General features: G+C 34.9%; 1 protein-coding gene across 1 annotated transcript; it reads left to right on the top strand.

The window, feature by feature from the left end:
• Nucleotides 1–324: 324 nt before the first annotated feature.
• LOC106090397 (cytochrome P450 6A1) lies at nucleotides 325–2,040 on the top strand. The gene is made up of 2 exons (XM_013256562.2): nucleotides 325–1,492; nucleotides 1,554–2,040. The coding sequence occupies exons 1-2, from the start codon at nucleotides 400–402 to the stop codon at nucleotides 1,970–1,972; spliced, it is 1,512 nt and encodes a 503-aa protein (XP_013112016.2). The 5' UTR covers nucleotides 325–399; the 3' UTR covers nucleotides 1,973–2,040.
• Nucleotides 2,041–12,815: the final 10,775 nt, after the last annotated feature.

The raw sequence follows: 12,815 nt of genomic DNA, 5'->3' as shown, positions 1-12,815 counted from the left end.
TACCTAAATTATCTTTCTGTAAGTGGTTGTCTATCAATGTAACTTGTCTCACGCTCGCCTTCTCTTGTATTTCTCTGCTCCCCAAAGTCTGAACACACTCCACCCCCTCCGCCAATACATTAAACAGTAGAAATGTAATTTTTGTTGTCGGAAGTAAGAATTTTGGGCCCAATGACAATAACCTTTTTACTTACTTTTCATGCGCAGATTCGTTCTTATCAAGGAGATATATAAGTGAGTGTAGTACATTGGAATTTTTTTTTTTGTCAAGTCATCATAGGTGAACATAGTAAGATTACTGCGTATATATAAATTCGATCCAATGTATTGCTTTTAACTCATAATCAATCAACACTTTGTCAAGATCATTAGCTAGTAGAGCAACAGATTGACCGAGAAATGGAATTGACCACAAGTCTATGGTATATCCTTATAACTCTCATCTTCGGGATTATTTTTGTGCTCAAAAAAAATCTGAATTACTGGAAGGACTTGGGAATACCCCATGAGGAGCCTCATGCTTTGTTTGGCAATATGAGTGGTCTTCGCACCAAATTATCCTTTGGTGAAATTTTGACACGATACTACGCCAAGTTTAAGGGTTCGGGACCTTTTGCTGGCATCTTTGTGGGTCAACGTCCTGGAGCTGTGGTATTGGACAAGGAGCTCATCAAGCGCATACTAATCAAGGACTTTACACAATTTACCGATCGTGGTTTGTACTACAATCAGGAGTCAGATCCCCTAACGGGCCATTTATTTTTGGTGGATGGCGATAGATGGCGCAGCATGCGTAATAAATTATCGCCCACCTTTACCTCGGGCAAAATGAAGTACATGTACCCCACTCTGCTGAAAGTATCCGATTCTTTTGTGGCCACTATGGCCAGCAAGGTGCTGGAGAATCCCTTGGTGGAAATTCGTAGTCTGCTGGCTCGCTACACCGTTGATATTATTGGCAGTGTGGCATTTGGCATTGAATGCAATAGTCTGAAAAATGAAGAGGATAAATTTCTACAGTTGGGTAGAAAATCAGTGGAGCAGCCACGTCACAATGCCCTTGTAATGGGTTTAATAGATAGTTTTCCTCGTCTATCGCGACTGCTGGGCATGCGGATAATACCCGAGGATGTGCATCAATTTTTTATGGCAACCATAAAGGACACCGTCAAATACCGGGAGATGAATAACATACAAAGGAATGACTTTCTCAACATTCTAATTGAGCTGAAGAATAATAGCGAGGATAAATCCGGTTTGGGTGGCATGACTATTGAGGAACTGGCCGCCCAGGTTTTTGTCTTCTTTTTGGCTGGCTTTGAGACCTCGGCCACAACCATGGCCTATGCCCTCTATGAATTGGCCCAGAATCAGGATTTGCAACAACGTTTACGTGATGAGGTGAATGAGGCTTTTGAGAAGCACCAAGGATCCGCAGCTATTCCATATGAGACAATTATGAGTTTGACTTTTATGGATCAAGTGTTAGCAGGTTTGTGGCTATATGGCCTTGATTCACCACAGTTTCATTTAATTTCATTAAACATTTGCAGAAACTCTACGAAAATATCCCCTAGTGCCAGTTCTATTTCGCCAAGCCTTGAACGACTATGCGGTACCTGGCAATCCTAAATATGTTATCAAAAAGGGTATTCCCATTTTTATACCAGTTCTGGGCATTCAACATGATGTCGAATTCTATGCCAATCCCCAGGAATTTGATCCTGATCGTTTTCTTCCTGATTTAGTCAAACAACGTGATCCTATGGAATGGTTACCATTCGGTGATGGTCCACGCAATTGTATTGGCATGCGTTTTGCCAAAATGCAATCTCGATTGGGTTTAGCATGTGCCATACGCAACTTTCGTTTTACAGTTTGTCCCAAGACTGAAATTCCTTTGAGTTATGCCGTCAAACCATTGGCTCTACTTCCGGGAAATCCCATATACCTAAATGTTGAAGCACTATAGGCCTAAGACTAGTTAAAGTAAGGTTTAGGATAAGTTAAATTTAGGAAAATATAGACTTTTTAATATAATTACTTAGCAGAAATGTTTTGTAAAACTAGCAAAAGAGCGAAGTTTGGCTGGGTCGAACTTGGGAAACCTACCACCCCACCTTTCGTCATAAACCAGTGAAACATGAACACTTATGAACCCATAGCAGCTATATCGAAATATGGTCTAAATTGGAGCAAACTCTGTACGGAGGTGAAATGATCCGAAACATTTAACTGTTCAAGATGGTAACACAAAATATTGGCCTTAATGGTGGCCATATACAAATATAGTCCGATCTATGTGTTAGACCCCTAAACACACACAGAAACAGCAAAAAAGTTTGTTGCAGCTACCAAAATTCTGCTAAGAATGAGACAGCAATAATATTTTGCTAATATAGCAAACATTTTCTGCTGTTTTTGGACAGCAAAATGCTGATTATACCGTCAAAGAGTCAAAAACTTTTTAAAAAATTTTTACATGATATCCTAACTTAGGCACCAAAGGCCTACAGACCTATAACCCTCATGTCCTTTCTACTCAAAACCATGGACGTACTGTGGACACCATGATAAAGAGTATGACATCCAGCGAACTGCTCAAATACAAACAGCATGCCTATGTCAAGGGAAGGTCAGTGGGGTCTGCCCTTCACGAGGTTGTGCATAAAAAAGAAAAATCCTTTGATGCCCAAACCTACACCCTGGCGGCATGCATTGATATCATGGGGCCTTTTAACAATGTGCGGACCGACTCACTGATCCAATCCTTAGACCAGTACCGGGTGAACCCGGCCCTTAGAGACAGGATAAACCATATGCTAAGGAACAGGTGGATAAATTGTGTTTCCCGTGGCATAAATATAAGCGAGAGTATGGCACAAGGCACGCCACAATGGGGCATTTTATCGCCTCTCCTATGGGTGACCACTATAAATGACCTATTACGGATACTGACAGAGGAGGGATTTGAACCCCTCTGCTACACAGACGATGTTATAATACTTTTGAAGGGTAAGGATACGAACCAGCTATGCAGAAGGGCCGGAAGGGTCTTGCATATGGCATATGGCCGGGCTAGAAGTTACAGGGCCACCCACGCTGTCCGCAGAATTTTAATTCATTATGACTATGGATTTTTGCAGCATTAGCAAAAATCCATGATCAACGAAATTGTCGCAAATGGATTTTGTATATACAAAATCCATTTACCCCAACCAGCCACAGAGAAACAGAGATCAATGCAAATATCATTTGACCACCCATAGCGAGCCATAATGTAAACAAATACTATGAAGAATTCATCAGCTAATTGTAAACATTTATTTATTAAGCTAGCGTTAAGGAAAATTTGAAATAAAGATTTAGTTAGACTTGAAACTTACACAAGAGAAGTTTGTATCTAAAACTGGCGCAGTCGGTAGGATCCTACAAGGTATCCACGACTCAACACCATCCAGGAAAAGGATGAAAACATAAATCCTCGAAAAGGATTTACTTTCGGAATCCAGGAAAAGGTTTTGTCCGGGCAACAGGAAAAACCATACGACGGATAAAGGAAGAAAAAGGATGAAAACATAAATCCTCGAAAAGGATTTACTTTCGGAATCCAGGAAAAGGTTTTGTCCGGGCAGCAGGAAAAACCATACGACGGATAAAGGAAGAAAGAGGGAGAAACATACCAGCTCTAATTTATGGTAACTAATAAGAAAATAATATTGAATATTAAGAAATTGTGAAAAAAAAATTGTGAAAAATTTACGCTAAAAAAAAAAAAAAATTGTTTCTGATAACTCTAATTTATGGTAACTAATAAGAAAATAATAGTGAATATTAAGAAATTGTGAAAAAAAAATTGTGAAAATTTTACGCTAAAAAAAAAATTGTTTCTGATAAAAAAAAAATCAGCAAAGAAAAAAGTTTTAATTTAGACAAAAAAAATTTAAATAATAGTAAAATGGCACTTAACGCAGTCACGGTTGACCCTATAAAGTATTTATCAAAATTACCGGTTTATAACGGTAGTTTTAGCGAACTCTACACCTTTATTGACTTAGTTGACAGAATTACGCAAATTTTAGAAACCTATGATGACTTGTCGAAGGGAATATTTTTAGACATAATTAAGTCAAAACTAAGTGGACCGGCTAAGGACATTTCCGAAATAAACAATCACCTTACAAGATGGACAGAGCTAAAAGAAACCCTTATTAACAACTTTGGCGATAGATTAACAGATGAACAGTTATATGATAAATTAAGATCAGTTAAATTTAAAACTAATGCAAAGAATTTTTATGACGAGATAATAACTTATCTCAGAAGACTTAACATGAAAACTCGATCATTACATCAAAACGAAGCGGGCTACAATGCTCTCATTGCAGCTAATAAAAGGGTAGCATTGGACGTATTTAAAAACAAATTAATTGAACCAATGCGTTCCATTATAATTTGTAGAAATCCAAATAATATCGAGAATGCGATGAAAATACTTTACGATACGAATTATGCTTTCTATAATCCTAATCCAATTCCAAATAAAAACGAAACAAATTCTACTCATGACAATAGAAATAAAAGCGTGAATCAAAATACGAACTTTAATAAAAATCAAAACTATAAATATCAAAATCAAAGACACAGACAAAATCAACATCAGAATCAAAATTATACCAGATATCAGGATCAATATCAAAATTATATTCCGAGACAGAATGATAGTAATAATCGAAACAACCCGTTTCAAAATAACACCGTTAGCAGTGATTCAACTAATCAGCCAATAAATGATAGTGATAGACCAACACCAATGGATATTGGAAATTTTTGTCAGACAGCTCCAATGAACTCACCTACATAGTAATTAACAAGTGCAAATTTTTGATTGATACAGGAGCCACAAACTCCTTAGTGAATCCAAATGTTTTTCATCAAAGTAAAATAGTACAATTAAAAGGACCAAAGGAAATGTTAGCTTTAAAAAATTCACATATAGTTACACATAAAGCCGTGGTGAAGGCTTTCAGGGAATTTAATTTGCCAAATCAAATGTTTGAATTTTATGTTTACAATTTTAATAATAATTTTGAAGGATTAATAGGCAACGACATTTTATTGAAAAATAAAGCGATTATAAATTACGAAGGGATGTATTTACTTCTAAATGGTTCAAAACTGCCATTACTTTCTGAGAAAATAACGACGAAAGTAAAGATAACTATTCCACCGGGAGAGCAAGATTGTAAAATATGTCTTCCTTTAGAAAATGGAGACGTATTAATTAATAATATTATGCAGGGTAATGGAATAATTCTCAATGAAGGTCTTTATAAATGTGAAAATGGAGAAGTGTGTGTAAAGATTAATAATAAATCAAATAAACCTATTGTTTTAGATACAGGAGTGATTTTGACGTATGAAGAAATTTCGGAAATTCATAATATTAATGATATTAGTGGAAAAATCAATAGCGAAATTATAGATGTTGATTCAGTTCTAAAGAAAATTAGAACCGAACACCTTAATTCTAAGGAGAGATTAGAATTGGAGAAACTAATTAGGGATTTTAAGGTTTTACTTTCTGATAATGGAAAATTGACTTTTACCCACGAAATTAAGCATACTATAGATACCACTGATGAAATACCAATAAGAAGTAAAATTTATCGGTACCCTTATATATACAAAGATGAAATCCAAAAACAGATTTTGGAAATGTTAAGTAATGGAATTATTGCACCGAGCAGTAGTCCATACAACAGTCCTGTTTGGGTTGTACCAAAGAAATCAGATGCATCGGGCATGAAGAAATTTAGATTAGTCATTGACTATCGAAAATTAAATGATAAAACCATTGAGGATAATTATCCGATTCCAAATATAACAGATATATTAGACAAGTTAGGAAAATCGAATTATTTTTCTATTCTTGACCTCAAAAGCGGTTTTCACCAAATCGAAGTCCATGAAAAGGACAGACAAAAAACTGCATTTTCAGTAGATAACGGCCATTATGAATTTAATAGAATGCCATTCGGGTTGAAAAATGCACCGAGCACTTTTCAACGATTGGTAGATAATATTTTAAGGGAAAATGTTTCGAAAAGGGAGTGTATGGTTTATATGGATGATATTATTGTATTTTCCAATGGACTAGAAGAACATGTAAAAAATTTGAAATCAGTGCTTAACAAATTAAGAAATGCAAGGCTCAAAATTCAATTAGATAAATGTGAATTTTTCAGGAAAGAAGTCGAATTTTTGGGTCATACAGTAAATGAAGAAGGCGTGTCCCCGAACCAAGCTAAAATTGAAGTTATAAGAAAATTACAAATTCCTAGAACTGAAAAGGAAATAAAAAGATTCTTGGGAATGACGGGCTATTATAGAAGATTCATAAAAAATTATGCACACATTACTAAACCCATGACTAAATACTTGAAAAAGGACTCGATTTTAGATATAAAAGATATAAATTACATCGATGCATTTAACATTTTGAAGGAAAAGTTGGTTCATGCTCCAATATTAGTTTATCCCGACTTCAGTTTACCTTTTGAAATTACTACGGATGCGAGCAATGTTGCTATTGGAGGAGTTCTATCGCAGAACGATAAACCGATTGCATACGTATCTCGAACTTTGAATGAACACGAAATAAACTATTCCACCATTGAGAAAGAATGTCTTGGAATTGTATGGTGTTTAAAACAATTTAGGCCATATGTCTATGGCAGGAAAATTAAACTTTTTACTGACCACAAACCACTAATATGGTTAAATAACTTAAAAGAGCCAAATTCGAAATTAATGCGGTGGAGACTTCAAATAGGAGAGTATGATTATGAAATAAACTATAAAGAAGGACACCTAAATAAGGTGGCAGACTGTCTTAGTAGAATTGAAATTAATAATACCATATCATCAAATCAAAATTTTAACAATAATGAAAATCTAAATTCAATTAAGGAATTGCAAAAACCAATAAATATTTATGACAATCAAGTTATATTTCAAAAAATAATATCAGGCGCTGTATCAATTAGAAACTCAGTCATACATAACCACAAAAGAAAAGTAATAAAGGCAAAGGAATTTGACGATGATTTCCTGAAAACAATTATAGAAAATCATTTTGATCACGAAAAAACAAACGCACTATTTGTAGATGATGACATATTTAATAAATTAAAATCAATCTTATTTAAAGATTATAGTAATCTAAAAATTGTCAGATGTCTCAAGAAATTAATTGATATCCTCGACGAGGAGTATTTAGAAGAGATAATCTCTAATGAACATTTGAAAAATAACCATAGAGGATGCAATGAAAACTACAAAGAAATTAAAGATAAATATTATTACCCATATTTGTATAAGAAAGTATCGGAATTTATAAACAATTGTGAAGTTTGTATGCTGTCAAAATACGAAAGGAATCCAGATCTAGTTCCTTATAAAATATCTGAAACCCCTAGAAGACCACATGAAATTATCCATATGGATGTATTTTATTCCATAAATAAAAGTATATTTGTTACCATGATAGACAAATTTAGTAAAGTAGCACTTATAACTCGTGTTACCAATAGATCAGACCCCGAATTTAGGAAATGCATCTTAAGATATTTAAGCTCTTATGGAAATATTGAAAAAATTGTAACAGATAACGAACTCGGAATGAAATCACATGGAATGATGGAGTTCTTAAAAGAAAAGAATATTGAAATTAACTTTACATCAAGTTTAAATCATAATAGCAATAGCGATATTGAAAGGCTACATAATACTATCAATGAACATTTAAGAATTCTCAAGCAAAGCAAAATTGACATTTCTATAGAAGAACAGATGATTCAAATAAATGGTTTCTACAACCATACTATACATAGTACAACAAATATAAAACCAATTGATTTTATTCAAGGGAAGATTAATGAATCTCAATACCCGGATATATATGATAGGATGCTAAAGAAAAAGGAACAAGTAATTAATAAACTGAATGAATCAAGGATAGGAGAAAAAATTCTAGAAGACGGCATCAATTATATCAAAAAGACTAGAGGAGGCAAAAATTATCAGAAATTCAGGAAAATAGAAGGAAGGAAAATTGACGACTCTCATTTAAAAGACCAAAATTCAAAACAAATTTATTATAAAACACATGTTAAAAAGAAAAAGAAATTCCAAAACGCACAGAACGTAAGATTCCCAGTGCAACAAACCACTAGAAGGGGTAATGCTGTTAAACGAAATAATTAGTAGCAACAATACAGGAGCATAAAATCGAATTTTAAAGATTACTGCATTAATTTTATACATATATATATATATATATATATATCTAAATAACAAATAATTATCATAATTGTCTAAATTGGTCTTCCTTGATCTTATATTCTATTAGATCACAATGACAACTTTGTTGGTACTAATAATTTTGATATATGGAATTCATGCGGAGAATATCGAAATAATCGATTTGGACAACAACAATGGTTATTTACCAATCAAAGTGGATGAAGTGCGGCTTATTGAGTATAATATGAAAGTATTACACATAATTAATATAACAGAACTAGAAGTTGCTAGAAACCAAATAGAAGTTAATATTAAGATGTTAAATGAAACGCTACCAAGTGACACAAAAAATGACTATATACATAGGACGTTGCTTAGGAATTTTAGGGAACTGGATACAAAACTTAAAGCTTTAACACCAAAAATAAGAAATAAAAGAGGATTAATTGACTTATTAGGGAAAACATTAAAAGTTATTGCAGGAACCATGGACAGTGAGGATGAAAAAGCAATCTATAATGCATTACATAATTTAGATACAGAAAATACCGAACTTATTAATGAAAATAACAAACAAATTAAAATAAACAAGGAATTACAGGAACAGATAGAAATTCTAAACAAAAATATTTTGAATATTGAAAGATATATTTCCAGCCAAATAAAAAGTCTTGTATTAAATACTCAGATTAGGGAACATTATTACTATTTGAAAGTATGTTTTCAAATACACAATGACATTAATTCTTTACTTCATTTTATCGACACAATAGAGGACGTTATTTTGACCAGCCGATTAGGTATCCTCACAAGAAATATTTTGACAGACCAAGAAACAAAACTGATAGAATCTGACGAAGAATTTAAAAATATTGATTTAGTGTCATTACTATATAAGCATAATATTATTATATTTACTCTATTAATTCCTAAATACGGAAAAGAAAAATATGAAAAATATCGTCTTTTTGAAATTTTGGATGATAAAAATGAAACAATTAGTTTTAAGCACAAAGAAATATTGTTAAAAGACGGTATTGTTTACGAATTTAATGAGAAATCGGAAAAAGCAAGCAATCTTGTAAAATTAAATGATGAATGTATTATCGATATTTTTACAAAATCCATAATAAAAAATTGCATTAGAATTAAGAAAAAAGCAGAAGAAACAATAAAAATTATAACGCCAGGCTCTATTGTAATACAGAAATTTCATAAAACCAAAATGAAAACTACTTGTGGTCATAATATTTTTGTAGAAGGAACAAAATGGATTAAATACAAAAATTGTACTTTATACCTTAAAAATCAATCTTTTACAAATGTCGAAAACACTATTAAACACCATTATTTAAACCCTGAGTTTATTAAAGCTATACCATTTACAAATACAACCAAAGAAGAACTTACTATGGAAATATTGGACACAAAAAATGTCCAAAATAGAAACAAAATTGAAAAACATCAAAAAGTGTCAAATTACCATTATACATGTCTGTATTTGTTAATATCAATTATAATTATACTTATTTCATATCAAAGTGTAAAAAGATTTAAGTTAAATCTATCATCGACTCCGAGGACGGAGCCCGAAACAAGCGTTGGGGGAGTTACAGGGCCACCCACGCTGTCCGCAGAATTTTAATTCATTATGACTATGGATTTTTGCAGCATTAGCAAAAATCCATGATCAACGAAATTGTCGCAAATGGATTTTGTATATACAAAATCCATTTACCCCAACCAGCCACAGAGAAACAGAGATCAATGCAAATATCATTTGACCACCCATAGCGAGCCATAATGTAAACAAATACTATGAAGAATTCATCAGCTAATTGTAAACATTTATTTATTAAGCTAGCGTTAAGGAAAATTTGAAATAAAGATTTAGTTAGACTTGAAACTTACACAAGAGAAGTTTGTATCTAAAACTGCTAGACCCAGAGGTCTCAATGTTAACCTAGGGAAGACTGAAATATGCCTGTTCACGAGGAAGACGAAGGTGGGGCAATTTAAAGCACCACGTTTCCTCAATAAGAAGATTTTGATATCTGACAAGGTCAAATACTTAGGTGTGATCTTGTACGGGAAACTGAATTGGAAGTGTCAAATTCAGGGGAGTACTGAGAAGGCTTACAGATGTTGGGCACTATGTAGAAATGGGGCCTGAATCCTAGGATAGTCCACTGGCTCTACAACAGCGTGATTAGACCAATACTTACTTACGCCTCATTAGTTTGGTGGACTACTATGGAGAAAAAGTGCAACATAAGGACCATACAACAGGTTCAGAGAACATGTTGTCTTGGCATAGGCGAAGAGATGAGATCCACGCCCACAAGGGCCTGGGAAGGCTATTCTACGTTCGGCTAGTGGAACAAATATTCTGTCATAGCCAATTAAAGTAAGTGAGTAAGTAAGATAGTAACCCGAAGCCTTTCGGGTCGATGCGGTCCGAGTTAAGGGAATAGGCGACGAATGCGCATGCAACACTGTGGAACAGCAAAACGGTCGGAAGGACGGCGAAAATCCTATGCGGGGATCCAGATCTTGAGAAGACGATGCTATTACTGAAAGGAAGCGAGAAGGAGGTCAGTATAGCTATTAGTATCATGACGGGACATAGGACTACGAGCTCACTTTTGTAAAATCGATGCGGCAAATGATAGCATGTGTAGGACATGCGGGGAAGATGATGAGACATTGGAGCATTTCCTTTGTCAATGCCCGGCTTTAGCATCTAACAGATACCGGCACTTAGGTGGGGCCTCTATACCAGACATGAACCAGCTTAGGGGAGTGGCATGGAATATAATAAAGGATTTTGTAAGTAGCACGGAATTCCTAATTTAGATTTTCTTTTTCGAGGTTAATTTTTGTATTTAAAGAGCACAACTAGCCGATTACTGGCTTAGGTGTATGTCCATAGTGGCTTGGGGCGGATTAATATCTGCACTCTCTTTTCAAATTAACCTCACCTAACCTAACCTAACTTTAGTCAAGAAGGAAGATGTTTCCTCTCGACCAATGGCGCATGCTTGGATATCAAGGATTCCCTTAGATCATGAATTCATATTTGGAAGACTAAGGGAATGTAATACCAATATTTCAATCACCAACTGGATGAGGCTGATGATGACCGGAGACATACAGTATTCGTACTAAACTCCGGTTGTCTCCTAGACCTCAATGAGTCTGAAGGATTTGTATCCTACGGAATCAACAAGTTGAGACTGAAGGTCTATAGAAGCGATGTTGGGCAATCAGGAGACGACCCAGCAGTTGTTGCTGATCACTTGTCTGAGGAACTATCGACCACATCGCTAAGGTCTGGCGGATTGCAGGAGACTGAAAATCCCCCTGCCACAATCGAGGCAACGAAACGGGACCCGACAAACCCTCTACACAGGGCTTGTCGTCGTATAGAGGGCTGGGCTGAAGGGCCAGGGCCGAAGGACAACGGATCAAAGATGGTCGAAGAGAGGCGGCTGTGAACATTCCAAAACTATGTGGAAGTATCTATACTTGAAGAGGTCTACCGCTTTGCTGTCACTGGCTAGAACAGACGTCTCAGTCATTGTGTCCGTCATGATGGGTCACTGTCTAATACGAAAACATGCTGACAGACTGAAGGCAGCCAGTATGCCACTTTTGCAGAAGCTGTGAGGTCATCGAAGAAGAAGAGACTATAGAACACATTCTGTGTGTGTTCATCAAATTCGAGGGTTTGCCGTAAATGGGTTAATGGTGCTTCCTTTATCAGTTACCACAATATTAAGGTTATTTAAGGAACAGTTGAACTAGAGGTATGCAATTTTCGTTTTATATTGATGCCTACTTAAAACAAGATTAAAGATCAATAACTTTGTATAATATGCAAATAAATACATTTTATTTATAACTAAGAGTATAAATAAACACAAAAAAAAACCATTATCATCAAAGCTAATATTTTTGATTCATATGCATTTGTATACCCTCCATCATAGAATGGGGGTATACTTATTTCGTCATTCCGTTTGTAACACCTCGAAATAGGCATCTATGACCCCATAAAGTATATAAATATATTCTTGATCGTCATGGCATTTTAAGTCGATCTAGCCGTGTCCGTCCGTCCGTCTGTCTGTCGAAAGCACGCTAACTACCGAAGGAGTAAAGCTAGTAGTTAAAATTTTGCACAAATACTTTTTATTAGTGTAGGTCGGTTGGTATTGTAAATGGGCCATATCGGTCCATGTTTTGATATAGCTGCCATATAAACCGATCTTGGGTCCTAACTTCTTGCGACTCTAGAGGGTGCAATTCTTATCCGATTTTGCTGAAATTTCGCATGAGGTGTTTTGTTATGACTTTCAACAACTGTAATACGTATAGTTGAAATCGGTCTATAACCTGATATAGCTGTCATATAAACCGATCCGGGATCTTGACTTCTTAGGCTTTTAGAGGAGGCAATTCTCATCCGATTTGGCTCATATTTTGCACGAAATGTTTTGTTTTGA

This window comes from Stomoxys calcitrans, chromosome 5 (assembly GCF_963082655.1).
Source record: "Stomoxys calcitrans chromosome 5, idStoCalc2.1, whole genome shotgun sequence".
Lineage (NCBI taxonomy): Eukaryota > Metazoa > Arthropoda > Insecta > Diptera > Muscidae > Stomoxys > Stomoxys calcitrans.
Note: the sequence above shows the minus strand (reverse complement) of the source record. Positions and strands in the feature narration are given on the sequence as shown.

What these genes read in the sequence shown, in the direction of transcription:
- LOC106090397 (XM_013256562.2), top strand. Translation starts at nt 400, where the DNA reads ATGGAATTGACCACAAGTCTATGGTATATCCTTATAACTCTCATCTTC. An exon ending in TATGGATCAAGTGTTAGCAG is followed by an intron (nt 1,493 to 1,553) that starts GTTTGTGGCTAT and finishes AAACATTTGCAG; the next exon opens with AAACTCTACGAAAATATCCC.